At 38.0% G+C, this 21,004-nt stretch overlaps 1 protein-coding gene across 2 annotated transcripts; it reads right to left on the bottom strand.

Annotated features, from left to right (window-relative positions):
• Positions 1-271: 271 nt before the first annotated feature.
• On the bottom strand, positions 272-20,639 carry fbxw11 (F-box and WD repeat domain containing 11). Of its 2 annotated transcripts, XM_015380269.1 has the most exons (14): positions 20,491-20,616; positions 18,233-18,337; positions 15,264-15,329; positions 12,997-13,213; positions 12,616-12,802; positions 12,360-12,450; positions 11,508-11,645; positions 9,370-9,488; positions 4,520-4,769; positions 4,264-4,382; positions 3,347-3,457; positions 3,187-3,265; positions 2,715-2,879; positions 272-1,556 (listed from the first exon to the last, which is right to left on the bottom strand). In XM_015380269.1, the coding sequence occupies exons 1-13, from the start codon at positions 20,527-20,529 to the stop codon at positions 2,718-2,720; spliced, it is 1,683 nt and encodes a 560-aa protein (XP_015235755.1). In that variant the 5' UTR covers positions 20,530-20,616; the 3' UTR covers positions 272-1,556; positions 2,715-2,717. The 2 variants fall into 2 exon arrangements, with proteins under 2 accessions (XP_015235755.1, XP_015235756.1); XM_015380270.1 differs by lacking the exon at positions 18,233-18,337 and having other exon boundaries at positions 275-1,556; positions 20,491-20,639.
• Positions 20,640-21,004: the final 365 nt, after the last annotated feature.

Here is a 21,004-nt window from a genome sequence, read left to right as displayed (position 1 = left end):
GCGATATAAAAGTGAGGCATAACCTTGGATTTAAAGTTGTTTAAATACAGCTTGTTTAAATCAGAACTGATCATTTAACATTCTTCTGAGAAAATGTTTTTTACCCTTTAAGACCATCACAGAAATTCATTAAAACAAAACAAAAAAACGTTTAACCAAATAAAGTTTGATGATTAAAGCTCAACTTTCGTATCATGTCAGACGGGAAGGATAAGAAGAATCCATTCAAACACTCTCGCACACAGATGAGAACAGACAGACACTCATTCAGGGTTACAGTTGGCTCAACACTCCACCACTGTCAAGTACTTTATTCACAATAAGGTCATTTTCTTCTTTAAAAAATCATTTTAATATACAACACAATTTTTGACAAGACAACTCAGTTTACAGCTAAATTTTGAGCTCTTGAATTCCAGCTTCTCTCATTACCAAAAGCAAGCACTTAGGATGATGGGAGAGAGAAAGATGGTGTGAGAAGGACAGATAAACACGGGGGGGAGGTAAATAGAAAGAATGAGGTGAAAGGCCGGGAAAATGTGGCAGGAGGAGAAAGGACTACACTTAGTATGATTTTTCTTTGTACTAACAACCAAAATATTCAAATAAAATTAGAAAATAACAGTCATAAAAAAGAAAAAAACAAACAGTAACAAAGTAAGAATTAAAGAGGAAAGAAAGCAGAGGTGTACCGGGATGCTGTATCCAAGGCAACCTAACATGCATGTCTGACGCCTCTGCTCTGTTCTGCCGTTTTCACAAGTCCACATACACAAACGCACACGCTCCGAGTGTGTGCCCCCTTATTTCAAGCAAATTTTCACCTTGTGGGAGGGGCTGTGAAAGGGAGGCTGAATGGTGGGATAGGGAGAGAATGGGGTGCAGAGAGAGAGTCCAGGAGGAGTATAATGTTGTGAGAGGTACAGGGAAGCCTTCGACCAGACTTTTCTCCCTCCCTCAGTCCCTTGATCTCTCATCCTTCCCTTCTTCCTTAAGAGCCGAGTAAAGAGTCTCTGTCTCCCGTATCACAGCTCCAGTCATCTTCTGTCCAACTGTGCCACTGTGCCGGTGTAATGTATATAAATATATATCTATAAGCAACTCCCTATCCGTGAAACCGGTTTTTGGCAGGGGTCATAATCTGAGGAGCAGAAGCGGCTTTAAGTTTGCTTCAAGGGAACCAAAAAATAAAAAATAAAAGAGCTTGTAGGTTTTTGCCAGGTCTATGTTAATACTGTCATTAGTGTACTTTACAGAACATAAATTAGTAGCCGAAGATGAATGTCTTGGAAGAGTTGCGTTGGTTCTGCAGTAGGGAATCCACATCAGTGTTGGCCTGTATGTATTTTGCTCAACTGGCAGGCAATGGGCACAAGCTTTAAGAGTCTGTCAGAACGGGCAGGAGGGGGCTGAGTGGGAGATGGACAGAAAGATGACCAGGAGGAAGGGAAAAAAAATAAAAATTAAAAAAGATGCGCTCCTTTTCGTGACAGACGCACCAATCAGCCAATCAGCCCTGGATTTCCTCCTATAAAGGGTGAGTTGCATGGCGCCACCTGGAGGAGGGAGCACAAATGACAGGGTGCTTCTGAATACAGTGCATATTAAGAAATGAGGTGATTTTTTTGTAATTTCAGAAACTTAACTCTAAATATCTCAATATAATTTGGATGATTATGGCTTTAATTAATGAAAATCCAAAATATTATTTTAACCAAAAGATAAAAAAAAATGTCTGCTTTTCAAAATAAATATGGGCTTGAAAAAAAAACAAAAACAAAAAACAAACAAAAGGACAATGTAACTTTTTACCAGTTGTTTGTTTCAATAAAAGAATAAGGGGGATTGATACAAACCGCTGTAAGGCACGACACTCCATACAAGATAGTCACAGAATTAAAGGTGATGTGTGGCCGACAGTAAGATTTAAGTGTAAACAAGAATCAAAAAATTGTATTTAACAAGAGAAAGTAAAAATAAAGCTGCTTAATAACAGCAGGATCAAGACAGCTTGTCTCCCAGCTGTGGCTATAAGGAGACTCTGGAGAAATGCCTTCCCTCACTTCCAGTTTGCTTTTTGAAGACCAACAGTGTTTCAAAGACCAAAGTGGCATTAGAAGTGGCTCGTTAATGCAGTAACCTCTTTAAATTTGCTTTAGGTTTGTTGGTCATGACTAGTAAGGTGTTGGACATCTCTGGTTCAGGAGTGGCCTAACGGAATGCACCAGTCGTAGCTCATGTTCTGGATGCAGGTCTGAAGGTAGCTTTGCTCATTCCATACATAATCCTCAATTGGCAAATCTCCGTTCCATTTGCATACCTTTTAAAATCAGTTTTCCCCTTCCTCCCAACTTTCTGTAAATATGCTTAGATAGAGCACTCTGAACAGCACAATGCTTTATTAGCAACCTTTTGTCATTTATCCTCCTTGTTGAAGGTACCTATAGTTATCTGCAGTCTTTCCACTAAATCTGGATTTGATTCTGATTCAATGCAATTCTTATTTTAAATCTGCATTTCCAATAATTAAAGGTCATAATCATCAAAATTAAAATAAATAAAAAAAGGTTTTGCATCTTTTTGAGTGTAATAAAATTACTGAATACTCATGCAATTTCTTTTTCACTGAAATCCAGGTTTTTGATGCCATTTTAATATACTGATGTAATCAGTTACATTATCAGGAAAGTTTAACAATGATACTTTCAGCATACCTGCTATCTAGAAATGTACGTGTAAGTGCGGGAAGGAGATCGTCCCTCTGACTGGCCATTAGGCGACACGTTCAGAAAATCCCAGATCAGAATGGTGTCGTCGTGAGAACTGCTGATGATCTGAAACTCGTCGAACTGCAGGCGGAAAACACGTCCGGAGTGCTCCTGCAAAGACGAGGCAAAAGAGCACCACTAAAGAAAGAGATAACAGTAAGGACATGTCTGCATCTTCATCTCTAGAAGAGCAGAGCTTTAGATATTATTGCATTTGTTTATAAGTTAGGTAGTATAATGAGCTCAGGCAGAAAATAATCTTAAGTAAATCCTAAAATGAGGATATAATCAGAAAATGGCTATTAGTTAATTGAAATGGTGGCATTTAAAACCTAATTCAAATTGTACTTTGCTTCCATTCAGGTTATCGTTCAAAAACTTCACCAAAAAATAAAGATGAAAGAATGATGCAACTGACCACTAGAGTACGCAGACATAATGTGCTAGCAGGGGCTCGTGGGTCAAGTGCTGCCTGCAGGTCCCAAACTTTAATTTTGCTGTAGAAAGAAGCAATGGGAGAGATGTCAGTAAACAACCTCGGTTTCAGCTCAGGAGGGTTTGGATTAATAAAACCTCACCCATCGTAGGCTCCACTGACAATCCTTTTGTTGTCAAAACGAATGCAGCGCACCAATTCCTCATGACCTTCCAGCACTCGCAAACACGCCCCGCATTCTATGTCCCATAACCTGTAGGAAGAAAAGCCAAAGATTCATTAACATTGCCTCCCTTGTAATACAATGCAAACACTATATAAAAACTAAGTTTCTGATGGTAACGATGTTGAGGCAATCTGATACGAACTTTCAGATTAACACAATAAATTAGTGAGAGTATAAATTATAATATCATTGAACTACTGCAACCATCATTCTGGAAATGAGAAGACTTTTAATGGAGGGATTCTCTTTTTCAAATATAAGATGATCTAGTTGCCTTTTCATTGCTTTTTGTCTTTAAAACTTCACATTTCAAGACTAAAATTTACTTCAGGCCAGATAAATCAGACTGTTTTTGATGTCTGACACTCCACTGTTTGCTTTAAGAAAAGCTTTAAATCACATTTTAGTTTAAAAATCAAGTCTAATTTGGTCAAAACGTTTTCAACAATGGCCATATTACTTTTCTTTTTTCTCCAAGTAAACCACGACTAAAATAAACTATCCAAAGATCAACATTGCAAATGAAAGATAAAGGATCAACAGCATTCACATAGAAACCAACTACTTTGATAATTTATATAATGTTTTGGTAAATCAAATCCCCCGTATAGATGGTCCAATAATGTCACCATCTATTCGGTCAGATAAACACATTTTAAATACAGAGCATGCAATAATATCCGAGTAATAACTCTTTAAGTATGTTGATGTTTTGGTAATACTGCAAACCAACGTTAAGCAAAAGTCTGACCCCTCTCCTCCTGGGATCTTTGGAAGCCCTGCAGAAAAAAACAGGTTGTTTTCAAACATCACAGTTTGGATGTCAGACGTACCGGATTGTGTTGTCAGATGAGCCGCTGACAACCAGACGATCTCTATACTGTAAACAGGCAATGCCCCGCTTATGACCATTAAGAGTGCGCACAAACTCACAGGTGCTGGTGCTCCACACCTAGAATTACACAAAGAGCAATTAGCAACATTGAAGAAGAGTGGGGAAAAATATGGAAGCACTGGAATAGATTAAATATCTAATATATTTAGAAATGTAAAACAAAGAAAAGCTAAGAGCTTCTTTCCACAGCCTACCTTGATGGTGCGGTCCCCTGAGGCGGACACAATATATTTGTCATCGAAGTCGACAACGTTGACAGCAGCACGATGCCCCACCAGGACGCGCCGCAGGCTGATGTCAGTCGGTGAGGCCATGTCCCACACTGCAATCGAACGGTCCTTGGAGCAGGTGACCATGAGACCATTCGCAAACCGCAGGTGAAGAACGGCCTCGTTGTGGTGGATCAGTGTGTTCAGTACCTCACCCGTCGTAACTTCCCAAACCCTACAGAGGGGGAAGAAGAGACATAAGGTGGTAAATGTGAGAAGATATAGTAATGTGGGATAGATTTTAATATCGCTCAAGTTTAGCCATTTTTCACTTTTTTTTCGTTCCTAGAAATAGAAACGTGTTTTTATTCCTCTGAATGGCCATTAGGGGCTTCTGGAGCCCAAACCTGATTGACATATTTTTAGGTCCGATTTTTTTCTCTTCAAATTCTTTACAAATTGTTTTCAAAACCAGATAATAAGTAGATTTTTCCTAAAATACATGCTTTGCATTTGATGCAGATTTTTTTGCAGTGAACCTGCAGATGAAACTTCACCCATCTTTCTTCATACCAGACTGCTTTTCCAAATTTGTAAAGTTCTTTCACACAGAACATGAAATAAAAAACAAAATTGATAATAATCATACAGAAAGAAGCATCATCAGCCACAGCTCTTCTAGACTACACTCTGATATAAAGCAAAAGAAGTTAAGCACACATTTGGTAAAAGACAAGAAACGTTATTGAACGGTTGTCTTTTCTTAAGCAAGTATCTCCTTTTAGCAGTTGTTTCAGAATTTAAAGCACAAGCAGTATGACTGTTATATTCCTTAGAGCAAGCTTAAAGTGAACATTTTTTAAACTATACTTGTAAACTACTTGTATACTTATCTAAATAAGAAATATAAAATGTAAATTAAATCAGTTCTCATGGAACAGTACAAAAAGGGGAAAGAGAACAGAGTGAAAAGATGTAAGAATGACCAAAAGAGAAAAAAGTGAGAAATGGTAATAAAAGATGCAGGCTTTAGTAGGAAAGGGAAACAAGACAAGAGGAAAAATGGTGGCAAAACAGATGAGAGGAAAAAAACAAGAAGACATGAAACAGAAAAACTAAAGTGAAGATGTGTGCAAAGGATAAATGTTTATTGGTTCTACAAAACAGAAAGGTTAGACTCCGAAGAACTGCAAAGAGTTTGCATGTGTGCACACACAGCTGCTTGTTACTAAAAAGCACCTCTGAGCTCTGAGAATCAAATGCAAAACACATTGGAAAAGCTGACAACTAAACCTCCAAACAAAGTGCCCGTCAAGCTGTTGCTAAGGAAGTGAGGTCATATTTTCCTTGGATACTATCCAGCAAAGACGGCTGAAGTGTGAATTAATACTGAGCTTCTGTGTGCAGTAGCCAAGCATGTGTCAACATATAAACCCAAACCAAGCCGTTAAATACTGCACTGAAACGTATGCAAAAATCTTTAGTAACACCTGCAAACCATATAAATGACTTCTTAATATTCATATTCTTTTATTCATATTCTAAAAAAAACTGGAGTTATTGCCAGGCTGTGGATGAACAACCAAGGATAAATGATTGATTCCCTATACATCTTTTTTAAGGGCCAAATATCACAATAACTTTCTGCATTCTTTGTTCTGAAATACATCAATTTTCTATCCGACTCAACAACATGACATGAGGTTATAATGTTCATGCAAATTATCGTGCATCATACCTCTGCAAACAAAACAAAATGTCCCGTTTGTGATTTTCCGATTTCCCATTTGCCCTTTAGAAGTCGTCACGCTGCCACCACAAACACTCCTGTTATTTATCATCAGCTTATATTTGACACACTATGCACTTCAAGCTAGTTTAATCATTTCAATAAGAATGGATGAAATCAAGAGTAGAATCCAAAAATGGATAGAAAAAATAAAGATGTAGAACATTTATTTTCTGAAAAAAGAAATGGGTCTAACCCGAGACAATTAGCATATATCAAGAAGCAGTCTAGTCTCATTTTAATGGATATAATTATTAGCTGAATTGTACCAAAGGCTTTAAGTAGATAGAGACCGGGTGAAGAAGAATATTAGCAAAAATAATTCACACAATACTGAGCAATAACATTATGGCTGCCTAACAGGGAGTTCTACTTTAAAAACGATTATAGTGGCTGTACGTTCCTAACCAGTCTCTACGAATTCACGCATTTGGAACGACCGTACCAAAAAACGCCTGACCCAATCAGCCACTGGTGCTTCCAGCTGTCAGTCTGATGTGATTGTTAACCAGGGTTTATACAGGGATGAGTAACTCTAATTTAATGCTCTTAAAAAACAATGTTAATGCCATCAAGAAGTACCCACGACTCTGTAGCCATGCTTCCAGCCACTTTTTTTTTTTATTTGCATTTTCCCATTCTCTAGCCTTTTCTCTGTCTGAAGCTTCTTTTCCGAACATACGGCTTTACGATCAACCGGAAGCAGTTCCCCTCAAACATGCAGACCCAGTTATATCTGATGTATCTGACAAAATAGTTTTTATACATGTATTTTTTTTTTTTAAATAAAGCATTTTAAAATGCCACGATAATAACATTTAATAGATTTTACTGCCCATTAAGGCCTTAATTAAAAAATTTAAATTTAATGAAGTAATGAATTTTAATGACCCACCGAAACCCTTTTAACTTACAGCCATGTGGGAGAGTCCCGACCACATTACTGGTCACAGCTGTAGTTTATGAACCAGGAGTTAAAAAAAATAATAAAAATAAGGTACATTTGTTTGTCATTAGTAAGAACAGCCAAAATAAACATTTCTATAGCCAATTGATCAACTAGTAACACTGTTGCCTCCTCATATTAATTTATTATAAAAACTTGACAAAGTTTACGCAGCTTAACAAAATTATTGATGATTTATTTAACTCAATACGTTTCCAGTAGTATTACCGTATTTTCTGGACTACAAGCCTCTAAATTTCTCCTAAGCTTCGAACCATTCAGCTTATCAGAAGGTGCGGCTTTTGTGGTTTTTGATAACCGCCAGAGGAGGAAGTCAAAGTTGGAAATGAAGGAATAAGGGGCTAATTTTAATGTAGCACAAGAACATGCTAGCGGCAGACACGACGGAGAACAAATGTCCCAAATTCACACATTTTACCATTTATTTGCCTCATTAAAGCTGAAGAACCAAAGGAGTGACTGGGCTCAACTTCTGCAGAGCTGAAATAATGAGCTGACGAAGCCCCATCTTTCAGTAAAAGCTCTTACTGCTGCAAACCAACAAGCTAACGGGAGCTAGCATTCTTCTTCATCTCTACTCTGGAGGCTATATGTAGAGCTCCCCCTACAGGATTTGTGGGAGACAGTTCAGTAGAGATCAGCTGTTTATAGTCCGGTACGGCTTATGTGTACACGTTTCAGTTTTTTTTTTTTTAATTAGTGAACCTATAGTGAGGTGCACTCTATAGTCCTGAAAATACTGTAAATTATATATTTTTTAATTAACTGTTTATAGAATATATTTATTGAACGCCTCTCCACAGAACTGAGGAAAAAAAATGCAGTCTTGCTGTAAGAGGAATGATGCCATGTGAGGAAGTAACTGTGCAGCAAAATGCTTGGCTCAGATAGAGAGGTTTACCCTCAATGGAAACATCAGGATAAGGATGAATCCAAAAAATTGTGTTTTAACTAAAGCAGCTTTAATAACTTTGAATAATTGGTGGTCATATGATATGATATTATGGTAGAGCAGCATATAGGAAAAGAGCTTTCAATAAAGTTACTACAGTAGCCCAAGAGGGAAGAAAAAACCCTTTACAGGGCAGAGCCAGCTTATTGTGTTTGAGTTGAATTACACAACCAAACTCCTTTTGTTTCTAACATACTTGAGGTCATCATAAGCTTTTATACAATTTTCTAGAAACCAAAAAGTTAAACTGAGTCAAAACATAAAAAAATATTTAAAAAAGAAAAAGTCCACAAAGAAATCAATCCATAGCTCTTTGCAAACATTCAACAGTATAAGAACAAGCAGGGGGCAGAAACGTAATCTCTCTGATGGGCATAAGCTGGTGTTTTGGTATAAAAGCATTATAGGTTTAAACAATGTTATAGAAGAAACCACAAAAACTTTCCTCTATACAAATCCAGTGGTTTAAAGTCTTTTCAGTAAGATGCCAGAGAAAAGTTCTGGATTGAATTTTCTCCGGTTGCGTGGGGCAAAGTTGCTGCCTTTCCCACATCCCTCATTTGTTGTTTTATGCTTACTGCAAGTTACCCTTACAAATTTTTCCTCTAAAAAGGACAAACTCAGGTGTTTTAAAGGTCATTCAAACTGCGTGAGCGTCAACATTAATTTCTATTATGGCAACTTCTCTGTGAAAGTTAAGTTTGGAAGCCAAGAACAGAGTTTTTGAAAAGCAGCATGATTTGGAGACTGGCTCCCGAAGCTGATAGCCCAGCTGCATGTCAGCTAATAGTAGCCCATTACATTTAAAACAACTCAAAAGGAACAGATCAACAGATTGGGATAATATTCTGTGCAGTAAGCACTTTTATTCCTTTAATGACTAATTTAAAATGGTAACCGTGGAAAATAATAAACTCACTTATCTTTTCTCATTTACTATATGTAAATTATTAAACTAAATAAATATGGAAATATAAACACAAATTAAATTTGAAGCATTTGTGTGATATTTTATCGAACTCACACTGCTTCACACTCACTAATCAGAATTATTTTAAGCATTTCTTTGCACCTTATTCAAAAATAAATGAAAGGATTTCCCTGCTGCAGTTCTAAGGACATCATACCTGACAGTTGAGTCAGAAGACCCAGTGACGATGACCCTCTCATCATACTGGAGACACAATACTGAGCCTGTGTGACCGGTCAGTACCTTCAGACATTCCAGTGTTTGTTTATCCCAGATCTACAAAGCAAGAGGAAGAAAAGGTAGAAGATGAGTGTGGGAATGGGATTATCTGGCAGTGAAGGGTGCTGCAAAACAGAAAGAACATGTGATTTTGCAATGGGTGCAGATTTGGGTCATGCCAAGAATGGCCTATTCTTATAGCAATGTCCGTGCGCTGTTCACGCCCCATTTCTCTACTGGACTCTCCATGCAAATTAGAGCCATCTAGCTCTTTAATGGCCATGTGTCAGCCTCCATTAAATTTAAGATTTACTTCTTGCCTTCCATCCTCTACCCCTTTTTCTTTATCTTCTATTACTGGCTTGGGATAGACTAATAAGCGAAACTAAAACAAGACTAGCGTTGAGTCGTTACATCCAATAATTCACTCATGTCATGTCCAATCACTGCAGCTTCAGTTGGACAGCACAAATGATAAGATACCACACATTAGGATCATTGTTAATTACTGTAAGGTGTCAGAATGAACCAGTCAGGCAGACAAAAACATGAAAATAATGTGTTCAATGACTCAGGTTAAGGAAACAAGATAGGTAACCTAGAATCCCTGTTAAAATACACAGCTTAAACCTATATTGTAGTGCTCAGCTTTAGCTGCTAATGCACTTAAGTTCCCCATTTTAAAATAATAAAAATTAAACTTTATTGATCTCGAATTGGAGAAATTTAGCTCTGTATTTAACCCATTCCCTTGGGGAACAGTGGGCTGTTATTGTGCAGCGCCTGGGGAGCAATCGGGTTTAAGGGTCTTTCTCAGGAACCCAGAGTGGAGGCTGTGGGATTTGAACCAGCTTCTATTCCGTTATATTCCATCTCTGAGCAGTAGGTCTCATAATAGAAAACTTGTGACGTTATTATACGTCTTAGCTTCATGAATGTTTCTGAAAGTATTTAACATCATGTTATCCTTTTAAAACCAGGCATTGTGCCCAGGCTTCCCTTAAAGGAGAATTCCGGTTTTTAACACTTTTAGCCCATTTTCTGTAGTGTCCAGGATGAAATCAAATGATCGACACCAAAATTTTGACAATTGGTCCTGTCTCTGCTTTTTGGCTCATTTAGAATCCCCCCCTGGCTGCTTTAGAATGGCTTGCATTGTGCATGTCCGATAATGTCCTTAAAACAACCTTAAACGTTCTTTTTTTTAAATATGCTCCTCACCGGGTCGTCAGCGCTGTTCAATGACGTTCCAAAAAAAGTTTCGTAAAGAAAAAACGTTCCTGTAGTGTTTTATTTAGCATTTTGTAAATCCCATTGAGTTCTGTTGGAACAGTCAATATTCCCCTGCCACCGGAAATGGAGCCTGTTTACACAGTTGTAGTCTTTTCGCTTCACTCTGTGTACTCCGACGTTAAGGTGCTAACGTCTCTGTTAAACACTTTAAAAAACTCGAGAATCAAGAATCCACCTTTCGTATTCCATTTTCAGAGTTTTTTAAAGTGTTTAACAGAGACGTTAGCACCTTAACGTCGGAGTACACAGAGTGAAGCGAAAAGACTACAACTGTGTAAACAGGCCCCATTTCCGTTTCCGGTGGCAGCGGAATATTGACTATTCCTACAGAACTCAATGGGATTTACAAAATGCTAAATAAAACACTACAGGAACGTTTTTTCTTTACGAAACTTTTTTTGGAACGTCATTGAACAGCGCTGACGACCCGGTGAGTAGCATATTTTAAAAAAAGAACGTTTAAGGTTGTTTTAAGGACATTATTGGACATGCACTATGGAAGCCATTCTGAAGCAGCCAGGGGGGGATTCTGCATGAGCCAAATAGCAGAGACAGGACCAATTGTCAAAATTTTGGTGTCGATCATTCGATTTCATCCTGGACACTACAGAAAATGGGCTAAAAGTGTTAAAAACCGGAATTCTCCTTTAATACTGAACATTTATTAGTTAACACTGTTCAGATACAACAACTGTTTAAAGAGTAGAAAAACAATCTTTAGATGAGTGGGGAAAAAAAAGCAAATCCTTATATTTGTTATTATTCCAGCATAAGCCGACATACCTTGATGGAGTTGTCCCTAAGGCCACTGATGATCTTCTCATCATCATACTGGAGACAATAAACACCTTTACTGTTTTCTGAGCGACACTGAATCCTTTGCAAGTTGTGTCTCCCACATCGCCAATTAGCCTCAATAGTCTGCAAGGAGAAGGAAAACACACACACAAAAAATATATATTTATGAAGGGAAAAAAAAAAAAAAAAAAAGGGGGCAGCTTTGTTTTGTTTAGCCATCCATGTTACACAGTTCATTTGATTTACGCATCAATAATGCATTATGGTTATAAACTGCAGTGAACCTGCAGATGAAATCATTTAACTTCCCTTTAGGATCAATAAAGTTCTTTTATTTAACTTTTCTTTATCCACAGATGTAAGCTGTAATTCATGTAGAATGTGTGGTTTACCATTGCTGTGAGTGACATGCAAGCTCTACCAAAAAAGTTCCCACATCATATATCAGAAAATGTTTGAGTCTCACTAGACTAGATTTATTTCTTGAGAACAAAGTAGATTATAGCGGAACAGGGTAGTAAAAAGCTCTGCAGAGAACCTTTACTTTTCAGCTGAGCAGTGACTACAGTTCAGAAGACAGAAGTCTCACCACTGAGAGAATGGAAATTTAAAAACAGTTTATCCAATTACAACAAATCCAAATGCAGGGGATTGTTTAATAAATTGTTTAATAACTCCAAAAATTCCAACAGCCTTTAATGAACGCAGCTACATTACAATGAAGGAATTAAAAAGTATGCTTTATTTTCCTCTCGACATCATATTATTGTCACTTGACATGGGGAATACAGTGAACTAATAGAGAATATTTTATTATAATATTAAATAGTGTCTTACCTCTATGTCTTGAATGATCTTTGGATAAAGGGAGTGATAGTAGGAATTAGGTGGGATTTCTGATGTGCGGTTCTTGAACAAATATTTCTCCCTGGACGAAGAAAGAAATGCATCATTGTAAAAAACATAATGAGAGTTTGTTTAGAGGGATTCATTGTGACTAAAATATATAAACATTAATTATTCCATAAAATCCAGCAACCTCTCTTAGCTGCAACAAAACTCTGCTGTGTTTCAGTGATAGTCTCATGCTCACCACTGATGTCTTTCAGACAGCCCTTTCCAAAGCGGGTCGGTTCGGACCATTCGTTCGATGAGCTTCTTCCACAGCATACCCTCAGAGATCACCCTCTGCCACTCTTTACACACCAGCTCCGCCGCGCAAAGCGAGCGTGCATCCAGAAAAGATAGGATGTTCTCTGCAATGTGATCCAAGCCCTGGGCTGAAGAGACAGAAACATGGAGGTAAAAAAAACAGCAGCAACACTGATACAATTATGTCAACTTGACTTTAGTTTGCTAAGGTCTGCTTTCCCATTTTCCTGTTATTCCCCATTACAAAGGGATCAAATAGGTTTACCAAAACAGATACTACTACTAAAAGGTGTAACGGTGTTGCATTAATGTGCATTTGTACCTGGCAACGCAGTGATGAAATCTCTCTGCAACATGGGTTTGAGGTAGGAGTTGATGTGGCCGTGCTGGTAGTGGCACATACGGGATATCAGCCGCTCGACAAACTCCACTTGGTCAGCCTCCGACCACTGGTCAAACAAGGCGATGCAGTGTTCTTTCTCCTTCTCGTAGTTCCCTTCTGATGGACGTTTGCGAGACCCCATTACAGGACCATTATGCTGAATAATAGAAAATTTGATTAGTGAAACGTTCCCTGCATCCTCTGCTTCGCCTAACAGTTCAATAAGATGATGAATGTAAAGAGAAAAGGCTGGTGAATGGAAATATTTGCCTTTTCTTTTTTTTACACTGGATATCAGCATCAACATTTCTTTTTTTTTATTATTACACATCCATAAATAATCGATAGGCTCCCAATGATGCGTTCACACAGGAGGCGGTTAAAGCAGTGATTTCAACAAGTTCACCGCTCTGCATTTTAAATGGATTGTGTTTACACCCTTGAAGCCGACACCCCACTGATGTTAAAACAACACAACAAATAGACAGAATGATTATTGCTTACTTAATACAGGTTTGTGCATTTTAAATTGTCATTTGTAAAAATAAAAAAAAAATTCAAAATTCAAAAAGATTACATGAGCTGCTGTTATTTCAGAGATATTAAAGATTTTTTTTAGGTCCGAATTGAATCAAAATCATCTAGCTTACGTTTTCAGTGCTACCTCATTTGCGCAGGTAACAATCTTGTTTGTGCTGATTTGGTTTATAAGATAGAATTATTTCTAATTACGACTGATGACGTCTCCATCCCAGTAGACATTAGTGCTGCCCTCGTTTCCTGATATAACATTATTGCATATAATCACATGTCATTCCTGTGCTGGTATTGAATATAAAACTGGGAATTATTACTGTATCGGTCTCCGCCAGTCACGTGACATTTGTTGCTAAGACGCCATTTTAGGTGTAAAAGGTGTAGTGTAAACAACCGCAGCATAGCTAAACGAAGGACTAAAGTCCTGTTTACATAGCAGCCTGTCCAAGATAAGTCATTACAGTTAACATAAGCCTGAAAACAGGGGCGGATTTAGGAAAATCGGTCTCCGCCAGTCACGTGACATTTGTTGCTAAGACGCCATTTTCGGTGGAAAAGGCGTAGTGTACCATGCCAGAGGTAAACAATTGACGTCATTTGGCGGAGACCGATTTAGTGGCTGGAATGATTGTTTAATATTTAGTAAATTGTCAACGTAGCAGACCCTTCGCTTTGGACCTGCCGTTACCCTGGCAATAGTATGTCATTTCCTGTCAAGCTCTCACTGTCTGTCGGCATTTAACAATAAAAGCACAATTGAAACTTAACCTTACGGACTAATGTTAAATTATTCCTTATAATAAACTTTTGAATCGCCTTAGGGAGACCATCATGTTTTGGAAAAGCCCCGAAAGCTCTGAGAAAAAAAGTCCACTTTGGTTCATCCATTGGTGAATCCACCGCACTCTGTGTTGCCACCGTCTCTGGTGTAAACGCACGACTGTAAACAGACTCACATTTCACTGTAGCTGTTGAAGCAAAAAGATTTCTGAAAATTTCAGCAACTTTTTTTCGGAGTAATTAAAAGGCATTTCTAAATTTATTTAATTTCAAAATCTAGTGAAAAATTTCAAGAGCAACCAATCTAAGCGGGGCGTTTACATTTTTGGACCTTTATTAGGTTGTTTCATGCAGCCAATTTTTAACTCCCACTGGTCCCACAGTATGATCAAGGTAAAAACCCATTGACAGAGTTGAAACAGGCAAGAAGTGTCCAGTGGGAGACTGGAGGTGCAGGGTCATCAGGTCCCAGAGAGAAAAGGTTTAGGGTAACATAACGGAAACCAAGTTAAATCTTATATTGGTCAGGTTCTATGAAAATCTTTAAAGCCCTGTTTGATATATGATTATAAATAGAAAAGTTAAAAATCAACAGATAATTCAAATAAAAAAATTATTAGTTACAGCCTCTAACGCACTTGACTTTACACCCACTCCAAGGCCTTTTAATAATAAATATTTTGATGTATTAAGCTAATAATACTTGTTAAAAGTCTAGCATGTACTTAGAGATGGTTTCATACAGGAGGTATTTGACAGCAATGCAAGTTTCGTTTACAAGCGACTCCCATAGCACCACATTCTTTTCTATGAGCATCACTAATTAAAACTGGTTAAAGTTGTTTCAGGTAGTAAAAAATTTTCATATGACATTTTTTCAATAGACACACCTTCAGCAATGTCTTCTTTGGCGACAATTCGTCCACTAAGGTCTGTGACTCCATCCCTGATGTGGTCTGTAGCACAAAAGAAAATAAAACAGAAAACACAAAGAAGGCAAAGGTTAGTGAAGCCCTTCATTATAGTCTCTAAAACAAACTTTAGGAGCCATGTAAGGCAGCTGCCTGGACAGAGCTTGGACGAAGAAATGTCACAAACACAGCCAAGGACACACAGATCACCGTCGCTATATTTCTGATGCGTGGACGCACACGCAGCCGCACATGCACACATATGGAGAGGAATAAACAGAGCAGTTAAAGTAAAGGGAATCTGTTTTCTTGTCTTTGACCTGAGCTAAGTAGTCTGGACAGGAAATTAAAGCGCAAAACCTTGGATATGTCACTGGCACTAGCTCAGGCATGGAAGCAGAGAAAAGACAGAAACACAAAGAAAGATCCGGAGTTCAAGCAAGGACTCATCCTCAAATGTATTATTGCTGCTGCATCATTTTAACAATGAATTATTTTATATGTATTTATTGTTAAAATCATTTGTATGTCTTTAAATCTTAATGCTTTTTAACATTACTGTGAGTTGTTTTTATTTTTTTATTTTATCTCAGACTTAACTGGTTGCTATGTTACAGTAGCAATGTTATAAAAGTGCTTTCATCATAATATGTTTAAAAAAAGGAGGCAAAGTCCAGCCGCATTCTGAGCAAGGATTGGCGATAGGCACCTCAAATTTTTATCGGTGATTTGTGGCATTTATTGCAATGATGTTAAAGTGACAATAAAAAGAGTTTATCGCAGCCTTTCTTGCTTTCTGTGCACTGTCAGAGTCTAAACAAAAAACAAAACAGCTCTAAATAAAAACTGGTTATTCTTCAACATTTATATTTAACAATGCAATTGTAATCAAGCAAGATATAATTACAGTCTGTGCCTTTCAGGTCTCAACAGCGTCCATTATTCTTGACTTTAGGTTATCCTTTTGAACAACCGAACCTGCATCTGTCATAATAACTTATTCAACAAACACCAACATGAACGTGTTGGCTCTTTGAAATCAGAAAACTAAACAGAACAGTGAAGCTACTCCTAAACTACACGGTACAGTTGGATGGTTACATCAACATTTGGATAAATTGGACACACAGATGTTTCATCTTGAAATAAAGTTCTTTGTTTATAAGTTTATACTGAGCCACAGTCAGATCTTATAATACTTTTGACAGTTAAATAAACCGTAAACAAAAAACATAAATTAACAATCACACAAGTGCTTTAATGGCAATGCAGAAGTCGTTTTAAATATTCTGTTGTTTTTTTTTCAAAGCTGCAACAGTTAAACAATGTGTCTTTCCAGAAGAAAATCTATTAAAAATAATAATCTATTACCACAAATTGGACAACTTTGAGTGTCTAAACAGGAGCAGAAAATGAAATAGCCAATCAATTTTTGATCACAAAAAACATAAGCACTGGGAACTGATAATGACACAGAGATGTTGTATTTCTGAAATTTTGATGCTTTTGGTTTATTCAGGCTGCAAATCTAAAGCAGACAGCTGAACAAAGAAGAACAAATGTTTAAAGCATTTAAGCTCTTGATAATCTCAGAACTAAGGTTTTGTTTTTAAACTGGTAGAAATATTCTTTCACAATATTAGAACCCCATTTTTTTTTTGCAGTAACATCTTTCACACTGTAACATCTCTAACTAGTGCTGCAGCAAACGATTATTTTGCAAACTGATTAATAATCGGATAACCAAAGTTTCCTTGAAGAATGCTTTTTGAAAAATCAAACCAGGTAAAACAGATAAACTTTTCCCACTTGAGGAGTTCTGAATAGAACATATTGACAGAAGAAAACTATATCTTAAATGCTATTTTCTTTTTTTTTTTTTACAATTTTGGTGTAATTGCTGCTCAAAGCTGGTTTCTATGTCAGCTAAAGAGCAGGTAATAATTAACCAATTACTAAATACGTTGACAATTATTTCAATCGAAAAATTAATTGTTTCAGCCCTACCTCTAACCCTATTATAAATAATGAGCGCTCACATCAGATTAAAATGATTGATGCCGCTTTTAAAGAGAAGCCAAAACAGGCTTAATTGAGTATCTGCAAATTTCCTATGGAGCACCAATACAACCCGATTTTAGTCGTTTGTTTTACAAAATCTATAAAAGCTGAATTGGTTTTCCATTGTTTCGAATATCTAGAGCCTCACCACATTAGCACACTAAGTCAGGGCTGTTCAAAACTTCATCTGTCCATTGATAGTGTTTCTGCAAAACACTGGAGGTTTGAGCAAAACCATGAGAACAAAATTGTAGTTTATACGAATACAACCAGGCAAACTGAGAAGTATTGCTACCAAGACAAACAGAAGACATAGCTGGAATGGCCTTGCTGGTGTTTATGATCATGCAGAGAATAAGAAGATAAGGATGAAAAATTAAAAACTGACCATGTTATGGCAGGCAGGCAAGCAAGCATGTAACCACTCTGAGCTTTAAGGACCCCCCCACCACCAACTCCATCCTCACACCTCCAGGCAGGAAAGGGATCATTACTCCTCATTGCAAAGTTATTCTCTGGTAGCCACGGCACACTTCCTACAGCGACGCTAAACATTTTAGAAATTCAATTTTTGTAAGAAAATGTAAATTAGTTAGTATCCAAATCTAAAACAAGCAACTTTGGTTCCTGGCAAAATAAAGTTATAAGTCGAAACAATTTAAAGAAGAACCAGAGAAGAACTCAAAAGCTGAGCAAGGGGAAAGGACAAAAAAAAGGTGAGGAAGTAATGTGGACAGTGAATGGATGCTTTCCATCTGCTCTACAGTGGCATGAGCAGTCGTGTGAAGTGGTGAAATAAAAAAAAAAAATATGAAAGGATGAAGAGATGACTAGGGAGGAAGGGAGAAAGGGGGGGAAAAGCAGAATTAAGAGGAGAGAGGCAGAACCTGGTTGTGAGCCCGGGTGGAGGGGATGCTCTGCAGGCACCTGAGTGCACACAAACTCTCAGCCACCGAGGAGCAGCCCAGCCAGAGAGAGCGAGGCACAGAGCACTGTGTGAAAGAGAGAGAGGAAGGGAGGAAGGGAAGAGGAGAACGAAGTGGACAGGGTGAGGGAGGAGTAGAAAGGAGAGCAGGAAACCAGAGATGGGTCATAAAGAAAAAAAAAAGATAAAAAGAGGAGGAAAGATGACGAGGGGAGTTAGTTGATGAAGAGCAAATCATTTGAGTGAACGGAGAAGTCAATGGATGCACAGATGGGGTGAATTGTTGAGGAACAGGGCCAGTGAAAGAATTTTAGTTCAAGAATTCAAAAGTAATGGGTAAATAAACAGGGTTTGGATAGAAATTAAGAGAGGACGAGTGTTTAACCAACAAAGGTGAAGAGAGAAGAGGGAGAAGAGGTGGGGTGGGGGGGGATAGTGAGGGGAAAAACCAGTATTAGAGCTACACACACATTTGGCACAGTGAGCGTAGGAACACACATTCACACGCAAGATACAGACTGATAAACACACACACACCAAAGCATTAATAGACATGAATAAGGTGGAGATAGGTGGGAGGGGGGGTGAACGGGTTTAATTGCCAAATAATTTTGTTTGTATGTTGATATGGAGCCCCACCCACTGTTCTGCCAACCCCACTCTCAAGAGTGGTTAGTGGATAACACTGGAACAAAATATATAGAAAATGAAAACAATCACAAAGACAAAAACTAGGCAAGGTCCAAAAATGTATAGCAGGTCTTTAAATCTTACTGTTGAACCTAAAATGTTTCTTGGATATTTATTTAAAAAAAAAAATAAGGAAGTGAAAAACCAAAGTCTATTGACTACACCTGCTGTGAAATAATTATTTTCCTCATTTATTATATTCAAACTTTGTTCCCTTCAGTCTGTTTTAAATTTTTGCAAATTATCCTTTGTCACTGGGCTCCTGAGACAACACCTTGAATTGTAGTGAGCACAGAAACTATTCTGATTTAATCATCCTACTAGGGAAACTCAAACTATCAACCAGGTGCAAAACATGAAGATTTATCTGCTTTAGTATAGAGAAACATTAAAGAATTAGCTTTCTAATGTAAGTTGAGCAATCTATTATTACTTAAAGAAAACATCGCTATTACACCGTTTATCATGGGTTTGAAATGTTCTCAAGAGGAACCAAAACCTGTGAAGTACTTCAAATATGTCTATTCTATCCAGACCAATATATATAAATCATTTTGACGATAAGGTGAAATGGAAATAAATACGGGATTTATTGTTTAAACTATAATATTTCTCTGGGAATTTTCACCTTTGCTAACATTTGGAATGCTAACATTAGGTTAGCCTACTAGCTTACAGACACAGCTACTAGCTTACAGAAAAATAGCCTTAACGGTTGTATAAAGGTTATAGTTTTAAGAATACAATTAAACACATCTAGACGAAAAGTATCCATATTCGACGCTGATATACAAATCGTGTTTTTGGTACAGACATTTCTCTGAGTAACGCAGGATAAATTTACCCTGCTAGCTCTGAAGCTAAGTGCTAATGCTCGCGGATGGTGGCATCTCTGTGTGAATGAAAAGGCAGTACTTCCTTCTACGCACTTCAAAAAATATAAACACACCAACAGCATTTGTGGACCATATGTGCCAGTTGTATTTGTGTAATTTTTATATTTGAATGTTCGCCCAAAACTGCTAAAAAGTATGACGTCTGACCATAAACAACATAGTATAAAAGGCGTAAATTGACGTGGTTCATCGTCTGCTAGCCTGCGTTAGCCGAAGGAAGCTAGATAAGTATCAGACAGGGCCCAGTTAAAGTGGCGCAGCGTCACCGCAGTGAACACTACACCGAGGATTCTCACCCGTCTTCCGCCGATGACCGGACAAAAACTGTATACTTATAATCCTTATTTGTGCCCTATTCTAAAAAAATCACAACATAGTTTATTTGTTTAAATAAACGTCTGAAGCTCTTGTTGGCTCATCGATGTATTAAACATTGGTAGCGAAATGTACCGACATGTTCAGGCCCTCCCTCTCTGATTTCTGTTCCCCCTCCTTTCTCCTCCACCTCTCCCGACGAGCCGCTTCGCTTCGGTTCACTCCTGCGGTCAAATCAAGCCTAAGGGTCTTCGCCAAGCATAAGCCCGACAGCGATCTTCTCGCTTGGGTGGTGTGGTAACGCTGAAATCAATCTTACCATCAGTTCCACCGTTTTGTCTTCCATCTCCGGCTCCATGTTGATGATCCCCCCCGAAACTCGCTGTGAAAATGGAAACCCAGCCCTGCGTCGGCGGCCCGCAAATTCAGAGACGTCATTCACTTCGCGCAATCACACAGCTTTGGTAGGGCAGTGTCAAAAGGGTGGGTGGGAGAAAGGGACCGCCCATGTTATGAGCGAGGATGCTGATTCGGGGGCTTTTGACTGAGGAGGTGTGGCCTAACTGCTAAGCTCATTATTGATTGGCTTACTGTGCTACTAAAGCTTTCCCCGGTGACTCCCCCAAACAAAAAGGCAAATGGATGTGGATGCTGTTGCTATCCTGAAGAGAGATACACCAAGGCAAAATCAATCATCCGCATAGCGTTGCATTGAATGGATGCAGGATGTTGGTCATTGAAAAAGCCGTATGTGAATACAGGCACTATGCTTTTGGTCAAAATTGACTTGATATTCAGTGCATATATAAGCTCAAATAATGACATTGTTTTTC

Source organism: Cyprinodon variegatus, unplaced genomic scaffold (genome assembly GCF_000732505.1).
Source record: "Cyprinodon variegatus isolate N-32 unplaced genomic scaffold, C_variegatus-1.0 Scaffold210, whole genome shotgun sequence".
Lineage (NCBI taxonomy): Eukaryota > Metazoa > Chordata > Actinopteri > Cyprinodontiformes > Cyprinodontidae > Cyprinodon > Cyprinodon variegatus.
Note: the sequence above shows the minus strand (reverse complement) of the source record. Positions and strands in the feature narration are given on the sequence as shown.